Below are 19775 nucleotides of genomic sequence, written 5' to 3' on the forward strand. Positions count from 1 at the left end.
CATTTGCTCATGTTAACCCAGACACTTAAAATCATAGTATTTTATAATGTATTAGTTCTTTTTATTCTTTCTTCTGAGTCCTCCATTTTCTTTTGAGAATTCTTAGCCCTTCACAGTGCCACTTCTGCAGCATAACTGTTGCAGGCAGTGCAGTGTCATTTATCAAGCATTATTCTCTCTTCTTGTGAAGGTACATTAGAAAACAGTGACAGAGTTACCAGCAGTGGTCCAGAGGGTCATATTCTGTTATTCAACTCTTGTGTTACCACAGGAGAAAATTTCAAGCAGGACACCAAATGTAGTAGAAGTATAGCAAAGTTTAATAGAGGAGAAAGGAAAGATGCCCTCAGGGAAAGGGTGGGTTGTCTCAAAGGACAGGAACAACTCACCCCTTTGTTCCTTAGTTTTTTAAATTGGGGTTTTATGGAAGTTCCTAGAAAGTCCCACCTAGGTTCCACCTCTTAACTCCTGATTGACAGTAGGGTAACATCAGATTTTTAAGTCTCTGCTAGACATGATTTTACTCACAGGTACCCAGGCAAAATCTGTGGGGGGTGGGGTAGATTTTACTATTACAGTGATATTAAAATGGTATGTTAAAATCTGAAGGCAACTCCTGGTCCCTTTGGCTCATGATGACCAGTTCTAACTGGAACATGTTTTGCAGATTCTACAGATAATTGAGTTTTGCTTCTAATTATCTTGTCTTCCTGAATCTTTGAATCTTTGGCCTGTGTAAAGGTCACAGAAAGTTCCCTTTCAGGGGGAATGTGTCCTCCTCCTTAGCAGGGAATAGCCAGATCAGGGAATAGCCTTGATCCAGAGAATAGCTGTGAGGATAACAGGTTGTTTTTCAAGGAATGTAACATCCTATTGACTTAAGCCAGAGCAGTGACAGACTGGTCTTTGGTAATTACTTTTAAAAGTGGAGGGCCACTGCACAGTCCAATCTGTAGAATTATCCCTGTAACTTCACATCCCTACCACTCCTGTCAACTATCAGCAGAATATTTTAGAATCTCCTATTCTTAATAGTACCTTAAATTTCTTTGGTTTAGTTGGAGTTACAAATTCTAACTTTTAAATAAAGATGATTATATTTAAAGTAGAATTTCTTATGCCTCAGAACTGTATGTTTCATAGAATCAAAATGGTTATTGAATATTTAATTCATGACCATAGACATAAGATAAATATGCCTTATATTTTCAGGAAGTTTACATAGAATTTAGAAAGACAAATTTTAAACTTGTGATTTGGTTTAAAAGCAGTGAGTTTTAATTACATCTATGTATAAAAGGTTTGAGGCCCTTTTTTTATAAGGCTTTTCTCTACTGATTTGCCTTCACCCCTCTGCCAACTCCTCTTTTCACTTTATGCTCTAGTAATTAAAACTTTAAATTGTAATATGCCTGGTTTTTCTATGAAGAAGAAACTAGATCTCTTGAGTTTCTCAAGTAAGTTATCTCATCATGAAATCCTATACTTTGCAAATTTCCATTCCTTTGACTTAGAATTTTTTCAGCTGTTACCCCTTCCTGTCTTTTAGTCTATTAATTTACTTCTCAAACATAAATAGTTATATAAATCATAAGGAGATATTGTGAACATGTAGATTGTGATTCATTATGACTGTGATTAAACCCAAGATTTTGCCATTTAACAAATTCTCAGAGGATGCTGATGCTGCTGGCATCTGGAACATATTTTCAGTAACAAGAATCTTGACTCCTGATGAGACTTATTGTCCTCAAAATATTTCCTCAGACTTTGCTCTCTTATTTCCATGGGCATACCCAATTAATCCCTTCCCAGGGATACCATTTGCCAATATTTGCCTCATTATATTTCTTAATATGATTACTTATTAATCTTTCTATGTTCATTGCAAAGTTTTGCTTACAGAGACTATGTCTTTCATCCTTTTATACCCAAAGCATGCCCTACTGGTTAGCAGAAAATAGGGTTTCAACACATTTTTATTGCCAGTTGTTTATTAGGTTTTTGTTGCTGTGACCAAAAGACCAGAAGAAAACAGCTTAGAGAGGAAGAGTGTATTTTGGCTCACATTTTCAGACTTTCAGTCCGTAGGCAAATCCATAGTTCTGGGTCTGAGGCAGAACATCATGGCCAAAGGGGCTGGTGGAGCAAAGCAGCTCAAGACATGGCAACCAGGAAGCAGAGAGAAGGCTCCACTCACCAAGGACAAAATACAAACCTCCATTAATCTACCTCCTCCAACCATAACATACCTGCCTCTGGTTGCTGCCCAGTTAATCCACATTAGTGAATTAACATATATAGCATATAGTATATATGATAACATACAGAATTTTTCAAGATAACTTTGTAGAAGGAAGTTTTTTAGAAAACTAATGATCGTTATTTTTCTTTTCATCCAAGGAGAAGTACAAATGTCTACCACAAGACGAAAACGTAATATGTTATGTTGTTTACCGTAAGCTGTAGTAAAATGAGCTCAATTGTTGACAGGTATGTTTTTAGAAACTCCTTTGTTTTGAATTATATAAGACTACTTTAAAATTCACTGTTGGAATAATGGTCTGTATCACATTGATAGAAGTTTTGTGTTTAAATGTTATTATGTTTAATTTCTATATTGAACAAACATGACAAACATGTTATAAAAGTAAGCAAGGTACATCAGTATTTTACAAGAGCCAAAGTCAGCAGCATATGGCTTGTGTTTTAAATAGGTCTTGAATTGTAATTTTGAATAATTTGGTCAACAGCTGCTCTGAAGGAAATTGTAACAATTGCACATGTTTCCTTGGCACATTCTAGCATCTTTTGGTGCTAATAACTCCATCCCTTCAAGCATCTTAGCATTTGTGACTGATCAGAGGTAACTGTAATCGGATTATTATGAAACTGGGGAGAGAGAATATCTTTTATCGTGCTCCACTAAAACTCAGAAGACAGGTTGGTAAGGGAAAAGATTTTATTCAAAGCCAGCTCTGAGGATATTAGAGCTCTTTTTCTTCCTCAGATTTCCATTTTTGGGAACTTGTGTAAAAGGGAAACTTTTATAATAGGTGAGGAGTCATAGTGTGACAAAAGGTAGAAAATATACTTATGTTATATACATAAATCTACATAACGTAGGTTTAACTAGGAAACAACTGTCCTGGTTCCCTCGTGCCCATTCAGTCCAGGGTTCAGGTCCTCAGCTTCTATTCTTAGTATGAGGAAATTCAGAAGTTAAAACAGTTTGGCGCTTTCAGTTTCAAAGGGAGTCTCTTTCAATTAGTTGAATTGTAATCTTTAAATTTCACTCTTGGAAAAGGACAAATCTTATTTCTTTGATTCTAAGGCTTTTTTTTTTTTTTTTTTTTTTTTAGCATTTTAACTTCTAACATTTGATGAATCTTAGGATTGACTTATAATTTAATTGGTAGAATTTTTTTTAGGATACATAAAATAATGGTGAATCTCATAGCTAAATAATGCCTTAAACTTAATGAAATAGAGTTATATTTTTAAATACCTACCCTTCAACAGCTAATGTACAGAATACTTTTATATATCATTTTATTTAACCTCACAATAATTTCATAAGGTTTTATAGATGTTGGTCAGGGAGGTTGAATAACTTGTTTGAGGTCACATAGCCAGTAAGCTATGAACTGGAATCTTAACCCGTGTCGATGTGTCTGGCACTAAAGTTACGTGCCTTTATTATATTGCACACTGTGATTTGCCCATGGAGGACTCTTTTAAGAGTTTCACACAAGAGTTGCACACAAAAGTGACTGTTAACATCTGAAGGTAGCCCTCTTCCCTTTCTGGGAACTAAATAGTGAAAATTTGTGTTCTACCAGAATGTAAGGCGTGAGGGGCAAGGAATTTCCTTAGAGAAGTTGCCTGCACAATGACTATAACTTTGGACCCTGCCATAGTTGCAGATGGAATCTCTGGGAACTCTTCCCTCAGAAAGGATATTTCTTCACTGCCCCAAAGGGTTTAAGTATGATATTGCTCTTAGGCTTCTTCCCATTCTAGAAAATATGACATTTAGGCATGATACGTGTATGTTGATACATAAAGCAGTTGTTATTAATATGGGTTCCTTATATCTCTGAATATTATGAAAGTTATTGTTTCTCTCCTCAGAGTAATACATATAGCTACAGAATTTTTAATAAACTTCCGGGCATAAATAGAATCCTCAAAGCCTATTCACAGACTTCCCTGAGACACGATTTACTGCTGACCTCAATAGTGAATCCAACTGGCCCTTCATGGGCTACAAGCCTTTATAAGTCCCAGAAAGCTGTGGCTAAAGTAGTAAATAGAGAATCCACATAAAAGCTCATAAGCCACTGGAAACGGTTTAATATTTTTCCTTAGCTTAAGCAGTTAGCCACCAGTGCGCTTGATTTAATGCTCTAGAATGTTTTTCTCTCAGTTCCTACCATAGCTAACTCTGTCTTGTCACTTAGATCTCTGCTCTCCACTTCAGCATATCTTTCCCTAAAAGGGAGCTGACTGGTCCTTCCTTATCACAAATCATGTTTATTTCTACTAAAAAATAAGCTGTAAGAGAGCAGCTACTTGTCTTATTCACTGCTTTGTAACCACATCCAAAATAGACTCTAGCACATGAGTGCTAATAAATATTTGTCAAATGGATCAGTACATGAGTGAAAATGTATTGTTAATGTGTTAGATATTGTGATGTTTGTGAATAATTTGTGATTTTATGAAGTGACTGTCTGAAAAATGTTAAATTATGCTATTATAGTTAATAAAAATAATTTCAAGTGAATGATTTATACAGTGCCAAATGAACTTTCTGTAGGTTTTCACTGGTCATTAAAAGTTTGAAACAAGGTATTTAAAATGGTTAATTTCCTGCTTAGCATGTTGCTATATGTCTATAGTAGAGCTAAGATAAATACTTCTAAAATTTATATATGTAAAAAACTTTAAAAATTAAACATAGCTAAACATTATTAGAAAATAGATTAGTAGTTGAGCTTGAATTTGTGCAATCCTCTGAGTTTACAAAAATCCTAAGATATAACCAAATGAATTCATCTGTCACTTTAATGTTGCTGTTACTTAGTCTGCTCTTACTTTATCTACTTTTGTCTTTCTTTTAGAGATGACAGTAGTATTTTTGATGGGTTGGTGGAAGAAGATGACAAGGACAAAGCAAAAAGGTAGTTTGATGTGAGATGTGAAATGGGAAATAAATGAATTACACATAAATGTAATTGTAAGTAAATAGGAAATTAATGATTTCCAAAAGTTATCTGCTTTGAGAATTCACATATTTAGCAAAGGAGAAGAGTTTAGAACATCAGTACAGTTTATAATTAAGTGAAATTATCCTTTGACCTTTTGGAAAAATATTCATGCTTTACTTAAAAACTGAAAGAAAATCTGATTTCACAGAGCAGATAATTGTAGTACTTATAAAATGATTAATTGGTTTATAAATAATTGGGTTTATTTGTCTCAGGAACGCTTTTGTTTATTGGGTGCTGCTTCGCATTGAATAACAATAATTATTCATTAAGCACATATATTTTGAATGCTTACTGTTTGTTAGACATATCTTAATGTTTAGGTGAAAAATTTGGGCTTACATCCTAATGGAGAGACAAATACAAAATGTTTACAACTTTATATTGGAGGCTGAAACTTTGAAGTATAGATTACTCACCATTGTGGGTAAGCCTGGGATTAGAGAAAGTTTCATTTTTAGACTTGTGTGTATAGTTTAAAACTGACATTAGGTGGGTAATTTTTTCCTATTCAGTAGTTTGTAATAATTTATATTTACATATTCCATGTACTTCCATAAAATATATCTCATTAAATATTTATAATTTTGTAAGTTTACAATCCTTTGGAATATTAGAGCAACTCAAACTTGCAATGTGACTGCAGTTTTCTTATTGGTATTTTCATACAAAACATGTTTGTCAAATGTTAGATATATCAAAGCTTCTTTAGTGGTAAACAGCAATAAAAAATTGTTGCATAAATTAACCTATGTTGTTGGTAACCTAGGAAATATTTATTATTGTTTATATTTACAGAAATACATGCTATGTTGCATGCAGATTGAGTGTTTAAATTGTGTAATAGATTGTTTTTAAAAAACTGCTTATTTCTTTTCTCATCAGAGTATCTAGAAACAAATCTGAAAAGAAACGAAGAGATCAATTTAATGTTCTTATTAAAGAGTTGGGATCCATGCTTCCCGGTAATGCTAGAAAGATGGACAAATCTACTGTTCTGCAGAAGAGCATTGATTTTTTACGAAAACATAAAGGTAAAATTTTAATTTGTAAAACAGGTTTTTTGTTTTGTTTTGTTTTTTAAATAAGACTCTCCCTTAAAGTGTAATGAGTTAGAATCTTGGCACAGACAAGTAAGATTGGATCCTCCCTCAGCTTTTTTCAAAGAGTTTTTTGTTGTTTTGTTGTTGTTGTTGTTACTGTTTTTTGAGAAGAGATCTTGTAGAGTTGCCCAGACTAACTTCAAACTAGCAATCCTCCTGCTTAGCCTCTGGAGTAGCTTGGATTATAGATATGCGCCGCCATGACTGGCCTCTCCCTCATTGGTTCTTGTTTTTTTTTTTTTTTTTTTTTTTTTGTTTTTTTTGTTTTCATTTTAAGAGAAAGAAACCAATCATCGTTAAAGACAGATTTCCTGGTGTGTTCTTTCTTTCCCCCAATAAACAATTATTTAGGGCATACAATATCCTAAATCCTTATGATGCAGAGTAACATTCTTGGCCCTCAATTAACTGAAGCCAGGGGAGACAAACATTAAGTAGATAATTATAATACAAATGACTATAATATGCATAATGCTTAACAACTGTAAATACATAATGATAGCACAAAGGAAAGAATATATCAGGGAAAACTTTAATTAATTTTCAACTGAGCCTTTTAGGTTAAGTAAAGAAAATGCATTTCACACAAAAGAAGATAGCACTGGAAAGAGAAGCAAGGAGACTTCATTGTAACTGGAGCTTGATTGTGTTGGAATGTTATGGGTGATTTGAAAGAAGAGAAAGGGTTAGATCAAATAAGGGCCTTATAAGTTATTTTAAAAGGTAATTTCAATTTATAACTGGGAAATAAATACTATATTTTAAAATAAAGTCACTATTTCTTAATTAAAGAAAATCACCTTGACTAAACAATTCATGAAAAGAAAATTTGAAGGGGTCTGGGGTTTGCAGCTCAGCATTTGAACACTTCACTTTGCCTAGCATGTGCAGGACCTGGGATTACAACCCTGGCACCAAAGTGGGGGCGCAGGGAATTTGAGAATGTCAAGTGCTTTGGTAGCAGATATACTAAATTTAAAAAAATGATAAAAGGATATTTCCTTTTTCAGATTGAAATGAAACTGCAGAACTTTAGGAGAGATAATAAGTAGTGTCTCTTTTTACTTCTCCCTAGTTCACTTGGACTGGTTACTAGACTGGTTTATACTTTACCACTCTTTGAAATTATTTTTGTTAATTTCACTAATGATGTTACCCACCCATCCCCAATATGTCAAAAGTTTTTTCTTATACCTCATTCTCTTATATGTCTGTAAACCTAAATTTGGATCTAAATATGACTTTCTTTTCCCTTGGCTTCATTAAATTGTGCTGCTTCTTCCCTTTCTAAATTAAAACTACTTCCCTATTTCTTTTTCTTTAAATGGGATGTTTCTCAAAGGCTATCCTTCTGCTCTTAATATCTCTACATTTTTCCTTGGTTGTTTCATTCTATAGGTTTAACTATAGCATCTCTATTAACCCATTTTTGTCCTATTGTCCCAGATGTGGAATATCTATAAATGCTTAAATATAGTCTTACATATTACATACAATTATACTCTTATTATATAATAATATAATATTTACTAATAATAATATGTTTAAGTTCTGAATTATGATTTCCAACCTAATTTAACCCATGTCAGTTTCACTGAAATATTTACAGAATTGAAAACTTGAGACTTAATGGGTTAAATTACCATATCTTTATCTTTAGATACAAAATATTCAACCTTGTATTTTCAGATAACTTCTAGATACTTCTTTTGCATAGACTACTCAAACTCAGTGCATCTAAAACTGAATTCTTTTTCCTTTTGTCAAGTTGCTTCTTTCTCTTAACTTGCCTTTTCCATTTCTATCCCACCATTTGTTTTTAGTCAACCAGGACTCAAACTTGAAAATGCTTTTGGATTTTTTTTTTTAATATACCTCAGCATGGTATCAGAGTTGCCACATTTTGTTGATTTGTGTATAAATGTGTTAGAATTGCTTACCTTCATTTTTATTGCCACCACTGTCATTACATTTTACTTTTATAAACAGTATTCTTACTAAACTCAGCACCCCTTCATAGATGGCACCCTCATAAAATCAGTTCCTTAGATACTGTAGGATTTTAATCGATAGTTACTAAATGAAATGACTCAAAATGGATGCCTTTCCCTCTGATAGTAGAGAATTAATTTGAGCATTAAGTAAATCAGTTTTTTTCCCTCCAAAATTTAATATGTAATTCTCAAAAAATAAAATTTACATTAAGGGGGAATTCTTAAATACTTAGCCCTGTGAAATTGATTGGTTGTTAAACTTCACTGGATTTACTTATAAATTTATGACCTTTTTGCTAAATGTATGTAGTTGATGTGAATTTTAAAGGCATGACTGTATTCCATAGGATTAGTAGTTATGCTTCTTAATTACTTTTCATATTCTAGTATATGCCTCCCAAGTGAGTAGCTGGAATTATAAGCCTGCACCACTGTGCTGCTTGTTCTTATACTTGTTTGGTCATTGTGTTAAACAGGATGTAATCTCAGGCCTGTCTATTATCCATAAAGGCTATCAGCGCTCCTTAGGAAAAAAAAAAAAAAAAAAGTTTACTGATATTACCAAAAGACCAAATCCAAGGAGATAACTTCCCACATTAATGCAAATATTTCATCACACCAGAACTAGGCCTCTTGATGTAAAGACCAATAAATGTTATTACCTGTCATTCTCATCTTTTATTATAGTAGGAGGAGAGAATGCAACTGGTAGGATTTTTGTACTCCACCAAGTGATTGGAGGATGCCACTAATGTGTCAATCTGTTCACAGAAATCACTGCACAGTCAGATGCTAGTGAAATTCGACAGGACTGGAAACCTACATTCCTTAGTAATGAAGAGTTTACACAATTAATGTTAGAGGTATGTCCAGATTTAATTTTTGAAAAGTTTTGTTTTCCTCAACAAAGAAATTATAGGGAGTAGTTAATTGTTACATAGTTTTAGAAGTGTTGTTAATATTGGAAGATCCTAATTTGGTGTAAATATAATAAGCTATGTATTCAATTAAAAAGTCTGTACTGAGTTCTCACCAACTACATCTAAAAAAGAATAGGATTATTATTCATCGTGTTAGATATTATATGGAATGTGTTTGTTTTAATCCATTTGAATTGCTGTGCCAAAATACTATAAACTGGGTAGCTTGTGAACAACAGAAATTTATTTTTCACAGTTTTAAAGACTGGTAATTCAAGATCAAGGCACTCTCAGACTTGAAGTCTGATGAGCTCTTGATTCCTTATTCATAGATGGTTCTTTTTTCTTTTTCTTATATATCTATCTATTTATTTTTTGGTACTGGGGATTGAACCCAGGGGTGCCTAACCACTGAGCAACATCCCAATCCCATCCCCAGCCCTTTTTATTTTTTATTTTGAGACAGATCCCCACCAAGTCGCTGAGGCCGATTTTGAACTTGGGATTCTCCTGCCGCAGCCTCTGGAGCTGCTGGGATTATATGCATGTGCCACCATGCCTGGCTTGTTGTCTTTTTTCCTGTGACTTTATGTGATGGCAGGGGCAAAGAATCTCTCTAGGGCCTCTTTTATAAGGACACTAATCAAGCCCAACCTTCAAATATACTCATATTGTAAATTAGGTTTCCACATAGGAATTTTTCAGAGGGACCCAAACATTCGGTCTATAGCAGTGTCCTACTGGGCAGTAGGCTATTTTTTTAAACCCTAAATTAAAATTTGCCTAAAATAACACAAAATAATAATAAAAGAAGAATTTTGGAAAATATAAATAGAAAAAATAAAAGTAAAATTTAAGTAGAAACTTAAAAGGAAATGAACAGATGTTCTTCTGTGACAGTTATTTGAAGAACAATTCAGAGCACTTTTGCTTATAATAACAGAACTTCATACCTCATACAACCAGTGATAATACCACAGAATTTTGAATTACTTACATTTATCAATTTTACTTTTCTACTTTTTAATCCTTCCCCATGGATAATAACATAGGTAGGTGTCATCTGGGTACACAAAGTATACAGAGATTAGTATCAAATTTCTATGAAAATTTATAATAGGAAAGAGTTGGTTTACTTTGAAGAAAAAGTTAAGGACAAGAAAACTACATGAAGTAGATACAGAATGCAAAAAAGCAGTTGAGGTGAGAATATAGAGGTTGTTAAATAATGTACTCGCCTCCTTTGGGTTTATTATTTTAGATATTAAGCATTTATCTTTATAACATATGTGTATGTAATGTCTGTATCTCAAATATCTTCATTTATTTACTAAAGTCTGAAGCAAGGTATTTTGCGAACTAGAGATTTTTTCTGCTTATACTTTAGGTGGAACAATTAATTTCTAGACTAAGTCTTTGTGTATTGTCTTATGAATATTGTCTTATGAAAATTCGTTGGAATATAAATATATTGCAAACACTTAAACCTGTTCTTTGAAACCGAAAAATAGCCAAGCACTTTGCACGTTAACTAATTGAATCCTCACAATCCTATAAAGTAGACTGTAATATTTATGTGTCATAATAAATAATATTATGAAGTAGATGTTAATATCTTTTTCACTTCCAGATAAGGAAATCAAGTACAAAGGCATTATGAAATGTGCCTAAAATCACACAACTAGTAGCTGACTCAGATGAGATTCATTGCACCGTCACTGTGGACATTGCCACCAAATTTTTCTTTTTAGTGAAAGTCAACCATGGCAAAGAACTTGTAACTGTGTAACCAGCAATTAGTTCTTTAAGTTAGTATACACTTAACTTACAAACCATAGTTCCCAATATTGTTTATGTTTTTACTCTGAAAAGGACTTTGATATTGTCCAAAAATAATGTCATACATGCTAATGTAATGTGGGTATATACATGCTAATGTCTACAACTGAAAAAGAAATAACTTTTTAAATTTTATGATAATATCCTCAGTGCAAGCGTTTAATGTGTTAGTTAGTAGTGTTAATCATAAACTGTTTACTTACCTTGCTTTGTTGGCACAAAAAATTTCTTATAAGTTAAAAAATTCATTTAATATCTACTCTCATTTATTAACATTCTTAATGTTTACCAGTAAGCTAAATTAAAAGATTATCTTCAAATATTTCTTCATAATGGAAAGATTTATCAGTTGTCAATAAGTAAGCATTAAAGAAAAAATAAACCCAAGATTCTAGAGATAATTAACATTTGTTACAGTAGCAAACATATATATTAAGAATTTTGAAAATATAATATAATTCTCTCATGATTATCCTCCTAGATTTTAGTATACATTCCTAAAAAATGTTATTTATTTTTAATGTCAAGCATTTTTATTTTTAATATGTATAACTATTAAGTAAATATACATTCTAATATTAATATGACAAAATGAAGGATATGTGTATATATATGTATTTCACTGACTCCAGATAGTTAATTTTACATGTCCAAAGTCTTTCCAGATTTGTTGATTAACTATGAAAAATTTTGATTCATAACTTAAATAGAACTGGCTCTGTTGGGGTGAAGTTCATTTGGCCAGAATATAACCTAGTTTTATTATCTTCTTGGCCAGTAATGTTGATCAGATTACAGATAAGCAGGTCACATACTATTTTCAGCAGAATTTCAGATGTAGGCTTTATCTTGGAATGTCAGAGCTTGTAGAAGAAGAGATTAGATCATTTAGTTCAACCTTTTCATTTTTAAAGATGCTCTGAGATATCGCAGCTTGTCCACAGTCAGATAGTTAATTAATGGAAGAACTGTAACTAAGGTCTTAAAATTCACTTAAAACGTACATGCTTTCTGTCTGTCTCTCTCCCATCCCTCATTGCCCCTCTTCCCCTCTCCCTTTTGTCTGTTGACTGAGAATTATTTCCTGTTGCCCTTGGAGGACTGGGAGTAGGCAAGGCAATCAGGACAGTTTAACCTGATCAGTTCTCTGCAAAATCAACTCTGTGAAGTAATCTCCCAGTATATATTTCTTGTCTCTTGGCAACTGTCAGGTCTCTCCAGTAATCTACAAGGAAAGGGCTAGTGCTCCCTGTCAGCTTCATCTTTGCTGTAGATCCACAAGGATCTTCTGTTCACTTCCCTAGAATTTGCATTCTAGTCTTCCCACAACTAAACAGTCTCTGTTGGGGTCAAGTAGATATCAAATAGGAAAACAAATGGTTTTAAGTATGAGCTCTGACCCTTTTTTCGTACAATGTGGGGGAGCCTTCATAGTCTTCATTCTGGAGATGAGCATGTTCTCTGCCTTATTGTCTTACATCTCTCTGATCATTCTCAGGGACCCTTTAGTTTTTGGTATACATGTACCTCGTGGGAAGTTTTGTCCCTTACTTAAAAGGTATGTGGACCCAGAGTCCTGTGTGTCAAGACTTTGGCAAGGTGCCATTAGAGGCTTTTCTTTTCTTAGTCTCTGCCTACTTCGAAAGAGGAAAAATTCAGGCTTTAGATCTAGAAGTGGGATTAAGTTATTAGGAGCTCTGATTTCAATTCATTCTCTTCACAGAAGAGAGCTATACTTCAATTTCTAGCAAATGACCTAATAGCAAATACATATATCATAGTAAATGTTGATTTGTTCTCAAAGGTAACACAGTCTGTCTTCACATGAGAAAAAGCACAGTTTTCTTCTTAACATCATTTTGGCCCTTACTAAAAGTAACAATAATAAGGTGATTACTAATAGTGGAATAATATTGTATTATTTTATTAAAATTTTTAAAATAATTTATAAATTGGCTTAAATTACAAGATTTCTATCCCCCTTTCCAATTAACTAAATATGGGTTTGCCTTAGCCATTCTAGAAAATAGGGATCTACTCAAAATAAGTGTTCTCTGTTGTCCAGATTTCTCTCCCAAGAGCAGAGGAGGTGGAGGAGTGTGTCTGTTTCTGTATACTCAGCAGTTACTTAGAACTAGAGGTTGCTTTCATTCCCAGGTCATAAGTTATATACTATCAGTAGTTTTTACTTGTACTATATGTTAGGTGCTTCAAATATGAAAGATGACTAAGATATTCATCATTCCTACCAAAGGTTACTATCCTGTGAGAACACTCTTTAATTAAAAAGAAATTATTTTTAACTTCTCCACTGGACCTCTCTTTTCCTTAGCCTACAGATATCCTGGTTACTGTTTTGTTGTTTAAATGCATTCCCTGATACATAATCCTCTTAAAACTATTGTTCTTTCTTCCTTTCTTCCCCTCTCAAGTTCACGAATGAGCGTGTTTTGTTAGCTTCTCATTACCCACTCCTTCTAAACTCATCATTGTCTAACTTATTTTCCTATTGACATAACTTTTGACTATCACCAAAATTCATTTCCCTATTCCTTGCCCTGTTTGATATCACCCATTTATCCTTGGTCAACTTTTTTTTTCTAGTTGTCCTAGAGACTGAACCTAGGGGTTTGTGCATGCTGGGCAAGCACTCTTATCACTAAGCTGTCTCTAGCTTTTTATTTTTTATCTTGAGACAGAATCTTGCTAAGTTGTCCAGACTGGCCTTGAATTTGACATCCTCCTATCTTAGCATCCCAAGTAACTGGGGTTACATGATATGCCACTGTGTCTGGCTTTTATCTACTTCTTTAATGACAGTGTATTCTCATCTTCTCATCCCTATATGCAGGTCATTCTTCCTAATAATTTGTTTTTGGCACGCTTCTGTCTTTTGAAGATCTCATTTCTGTTCCTAGAATTCTCAAATGAAAATACTTTGGAAAATAGGAAATGTAGGATTGCTTTGTTGTTAAGTCTTGTACCCCCTGGTCTAACATCTCTCCAAAAGAAGTTTACATTTCTCATTGTTCACCTAATCTTTTCTTCTCTTTTCCTCTTGTTAGAATTTCTTTCATAGTCTCATGAATATTTTCCCTAATTATTCTAAAAGCCACTGACTCACTTCTCTGTTCCCTCTAAATCCAATTTATGTACTTCTAGACTACTCTCTTCAAAGCACAATTCCCTAAAATGTGTTGATTTCCCATTGTGTATAGAATTAAGTCTTTGTGTCTTAATCTGGTATTCAAGGCCTTTGATGAGTTGGCTTCAACCTAGTTTTTCAGTTTAATTTCCTACTACTCCCTTCATTTTATTACCTATGTATCTCCCTACATTTCAGTCATACATTTTTCTCTGTTAACATACATATCCAAAATAATAATGATATGTTCTCTTTTGTGCTAAAGATGTGTTATTGGTGGTATGTACACTTCGGAGATGTTAACATTTTAAGCCATATTGTATATACAGTTGGATTGTGTAATGTATGCAGTGATAAAGGCAGAACATAGTCCTTATGTGTAGAAATCAGCTGTTCAGTAGGTAGAGTGATTTCCCCTCCTGAAACATTTAAAGATATATAAAAAATAAGTTTTAAGGTACTATAAAGGGGAAAGGGTAGGACAGTACTATGGCTATTTCCATAATATGTTCCTAATCATTTATCTTATTTCTGTCCTATAAAATACTTTTTTCATTTAACTGACCATTATGTTTAATTTCAGGCTCTTGATGGTTTTTTTTTAGCAATCATGACAGATGGAAGTATAATATATGTGTCAGAGAGTGTAACTTCATTACTTGAGCATTTGCCAGTGAGTATAAAAATCCTACAGTCTCTTTCTTATTTCATGTCAATTTTAAATACCCTAAAGCACCCGGAAGTAGACTTGAGAGCAGTGTTGAACAGTGATTAAGGGGTGGGGATAAAAGTTCTGAGTATATCTTTGCTGTGTTCTATCAAATCAGTCTTGACTAATCTGTGGTAACTTAATATCAACTGCATTTGAACCTCTGTTGTTTTTCCCTTCCTTATTCTAATGCTAATTTTTCAGTATTTCATTTTTGGTCAGTCTGATGAAGGTGATAAAGCACTGAGAATATTTTTAGAATAATCAGTTTTCTGCTGAGATGTTACAGTTAGGCAAACTTATAAATGATTTTCTCAAAAGAATGACTTATAAAAACATACTGAAAATAGTGGGTATAGAACTTTTTGCTGTGACAAATTAATAAGTGACCATACTCAATTCATTATCAATATAACCAAAGGTATAAAGAATTCAAAAAAAGTGTATAATTGTGATAAGGGAAGTAAATACCTAAATTGTGTTTGCTTTTTCATTCAGCATGTATTTTTTATACATCTCTTCTGTGCCAAACACTTGTTAAGTGTTCTATTGAAGTTGATGGTATTTAAAATGAATTTGCAGTTTTTATTCAATAGTTGTTATCTAAGATGAGTCTGAGATATAAATATTCTAACATTATTAATAAATTACTCTTAAAATGTCTTTCTTTTGAAAATTTTTAACAATGCATATAAACTGCTCTGCAAATATCTCTTTTAAGAGATATCTAAAAGCAGTATTTCTTTCCCTTTGATGACTGTACTGCTTCATACTTCATAAAGAGAATGGACTCTACACTTACAGCCAGGCACTGAGTGATGTACTGATATCTTTGGTTCACATAGAAAATGACTAGATTTTTACTGCTTTTCTAGGGACTTTCTTTCCAATAAGCTCAAATAGTAGGCAATGAACCCAACATCTAAAAAATGGTCTGAGCAAAGCATGAGATAACAGCATGTGAGTCAACTAGCATGGACATAGAGAAAGGTAGACCATGTGGATATTATGGGCAATTTTTTTTTTAAATTTGCATAGCAAGAAAACCCAGGGAAAGAATCCCCTTGTATGAATAAGCTATGATGTAAGTAATTGAGAATAAGTATAATTATATATTTTACATAATAAATAGTACATGTAAGTATATACTTTTAAGCCATGTAGAATTGTATTGATTTTTCCTTCATTTGTGTAACTATATAATAACCTTTTATTTAGTCATGAGAGCATCTTTAACAAAAACCTGCTTCTCAGTGGTGTCCTTGTACTCCATTCAGAATTAGAGGCCTCTGGTCTCTGTCTTGTCACTTTCTACATACTTAAGTAAACTCTCATTTTCTTTACTTGGATTGTTAGGGTAGTTGTAAGATTCATAGAAGTTCTAGTTGGTTTTTCAAAGAGACACTTGGTGATTATTTACCAAGTGGATGAAAATGAGTAGGCCACTTGATGTGCCTGTTTTTGAAAAAAACCTCTTCTTAATGACTCATTGGTGGTGGGTCTTTTCTGAGGGAAAGTTTAATTACATTTTGAAATAAGCAACATGTGACAGATCTAATTAGAATCAAGAGTTTGATCTTCAACATCCCACATTTCAATAAAAACCCTTCCAATTTCCTCATGGAATGTTAACTTTTTAATTTTAGAATCATTTTTAGGTTTACAGAAAAATTGAGAAGTTAATAGAGAGTTCCCGTCTGTCCCACACTCAGGTTCTTTTGCTGTTAATATCTTCTGGATTTTGCTTTTGTTTGTGTTATCCAAAAAATGTAGATTGACAGATGAATTTTTAGATAAGGGAGATTGTTGCTGATCCAGTGAACCCAATTCTTTCCATACTGAATTGTAATATACTTTATTACAGTTTTTTTGCTACTTCCTAATTACTGTGAATATTTTCCCTTGTATCACTGATATTGCTGAATTAAGTTTCTTGATGGGGCTGGGGATATAGCTCAGTTGGTAGAGTGCTTGCCTTGCAAGCACAAGACCCTGGGTTCAATCCCCAGCACCGCAAAAAAAATAAATAAATAAAATAAAAAATAAAAGTGATTGTTGTTTAAAAAAAAAAAAGTTTCTTGATGGTTTGAAAGCATAGACATAGCTTATTTTGAGAAAACTAATATTTGTTTAAGATCAACACAAGAAAATGATTTTCTGTTTTGCATTGTCATTAATAATTAAACTATAACAGGTGCCAAACAGAAGTTTTAAAATTTTATCCTTTCTTTGTATTTTAATATGCATACCTGTTTTGTCTAAAGGGGAATTTTGGCTTTTGCCCAGCAGAGGAGAAACTTTAGCAAATCCCTAAATTTGGCTTTAGCATTTATTATTCAGTACTATTGAAAAATTAAAACTTTCCACTTTAATGAGTGGACAGTATGACTTAAAATTTTTCAATTTAAATTTTAAATCTGATTTAAAGTTATAAGATTCTATGTAGAGGTCCTACCAAAAACTTGTTTTCTTTATCTCATACTTAGAAAATAAGTAATTTCATAATAATTAGGTGCACTTAACCTGTTATGACTAATAATCAGGCATAAATGCTTTTATTCATTTTGAGGTTAGAAACAAAATATAAGAAATATTTTTTCCTGCTCTTTCTGTTAACAAGATGGTAGAGTCACACACTTCAGTGCCAGAGGGATTTTAGAGATCATTAACCCCCAGTCCTTTATTGGTAAAAAACATGAAACCCAGGAAAACTGGACTTAATTGTACAGTAATATAGTGGAAGTGCCAGAAATACCAGGTCTAGTGTCTTACTCTACTATATACTTAAAATTTATAAAATTTACTATTTAAGGGTGATATTCTCATGCTTGCTGAAATGTGTTCCTGAGAAAGAATTTATTAGATTTTTAGCCATGTAACATAGAAGCTGATTACCCACACTGTAATCAAATAGAATCCAGGACTAAAAATTCCACTATTAAGAAACTGATATTCCTCTCATTAGCTACTTTCCATAACTCAGTAGTTTATTTTTTTAAATTTTTATTTCTTGTAATATTGGGGATTGAACCCAAGTGTTCTTTACTACTAAACTATATTCCTAGTCCTTTTTTTATTTTTTATTTTAAGACAGGGTCTTGACAAGTTGCTGAGTCTGGACTCCAATCTGTGACCTTCCTGATTCTGTCTCTTGAATTGTTGGGATTACAGGCGTGTGCCACCATGCCTGGCCATACTCAGTAGTTTAGAAAAAAAACAGTGTGTTTTAGGAAAGTTAATACAGTCTTTAGTAAGATATAGTATGCAGAAATATAATTTCATATTCTTTCAATAATTATGTGGTGGTTGCAAAGGCTAATTTGAGAGGGTTGAAATTTTTGACATTTATGCTTGTGAGAAACATAAATGTTTAAAAATTGGTTATATACAAAATACATTTTACATTTTTTCAAAGGAGCTTTCTCTCCCTCCTAAGCAGCTGTTGTGTATGGGAGTCATCTAAGTGGCCCTTATCTACCAAAGGGAAAATATAATTGGCAGTGCTTATAATTTCCACTAAATGGTAGCATTGACCTAAGGTAGAAACATGTCATATAACTAAATCATCAATACATTTACTATTTATTAAGATGGTTTAGGAATATGGAAGGATCCAGTTAGCTACTGTTTCCTTTTCTTCCCTTGGCATGGTATTTGGAAACCTAGTAGATTTCATGGTAACATCAAGTGATTAACCTCATGTTGAAACTTGAGCTACAGCAGTTAATAGAAATTTGACACTCTTCATAAATTGGCAGGAGAGGCAGAGTGGGAGAGAAGCATTGCTTGTGACCCTACTCAATTCTAGCCATTCATAATTATTTCTCTGTGAATAGAAGCATCCTATGAATTTATAGATAGAAAAGCAAGGGTAAAAATAGATTGAATCACAATTTACTCAACTATAGAAGATATAAGAAGAATAAACAACAGTAGAAAACTGTAATCATTCTCAAAATGAAAAATTTTATTCCAAATTGATCTTATTTTTCTATCAAGACTTTAAAAAATTCATATCAATGCTGATATCTTTGATATGTTATTGTCAATACAAGACATATTTCTAGCATTTCTGTTATTCAAGCATGTATTTTTAGTTTATTCCTTCAGTTCTAGGACTTTTCAGTTCTGTAGAATAATTCCTTATTAAAATATAGGTAACCATTTAGGTGTGGTTACCCATTAAACCATTATTAAGAAACCTGTTAAACCCCAAATAACTTATTATGCTAATAGCTGTTAAATGCAAGGGACAGGGTTTAATGTTCCTTGACTGGACAGGAGAAAGAGAAAGGTATAAGATAGGGGGCCCTTTTGTTCTTTATGGGGCAACAGGACATAAACATTGAAATAACAAATACTTGTAATGAGAAATGACTAATTAACATCATTCATTAATGGCAAGTAGGAAATCCTATGTAATAAGTACTAAAGAAATTTTATTCTTTTTATTGTGGATTTTGGTATTAAGGGGGTGCTTTTTTGAAAGAAATAATTTGAACTGATCTTTGAAAAATGGAGGATTACAGATATATGGCGGTAGGGAAAGGCCATTTCACTTTACGGTGTGAACTTTGAGGGCTAGAGAAAAGAGAAGGAATGTGGATGTATGGCTCATGTGGTGAATAGTAAAGCACTCCTCCCCAGCCTACCATCATTTCCAGTGGCTCTTTTGCTCTTTTTTGGTTGTTGTTATTGTTGATTTTATTTTTAAGCAACAGAGCTCTTCAAAAAAAGTGTTTATAGATGTATAAAATTACAAACAAAATAAATGCATAATGACTTTGATTGA

At 32.9% G+C, this 19775-nt stretch overlaps 1 protein-coding gene across 21 annotated transcripts in view; it reads left to right on the top strand.

Annotated features, from left to right (window-relative positions):
• Clock (clock circadian regulator) overlaps positions 1–19775 on the top strand; it is a 105444-nt gene that overhangs the window by 44746 nt on the left and 40923 nt on the right. For 19 of the 21 annotated variants that reach the window (XM_047565737.1, XM_047565723.1, XM_047565720.1 and 16 more), the window contains 5 exons: positions 2404–2493; positions 5127–5186; positions 6159–6307; positions 9142–9233; positions 14858–14947. In XM_047565737.1, the coding sequence (XP_047421693.1) occupies positions 2447–2493; positions 5127–5186; positions 6159–6307; positions 9142–9233; positions 14858–14947 (438 nt within the window). In that variant the 5' untranslated portion in view covers positions 2404–2446. Of the gene's footprint in view, positions 1–2403; positions 2494–5126; positions 5243–6158; positions 6308–9141; positions 9234–14857; positions 14948–19775 lie in introns of those variants that run through there. The other 2 variants (XM_047565740.1, XM_047565741.1) reach the window with 2 other exon arrangements.

This window comes from Sciurus carolinensis, chromosome 10 (assembly GCF_902686445.1).
Source record: "Sciurus carolinensis chromosome 10, mSciCar1.2, whole genome shotgun sequence".
Lineage (NCBI taxonomy): Eukaryota > Metazoa > Chordata > Mammalia > Rodentia > Sciuridae > Sciurus > Sciurus carolinensis.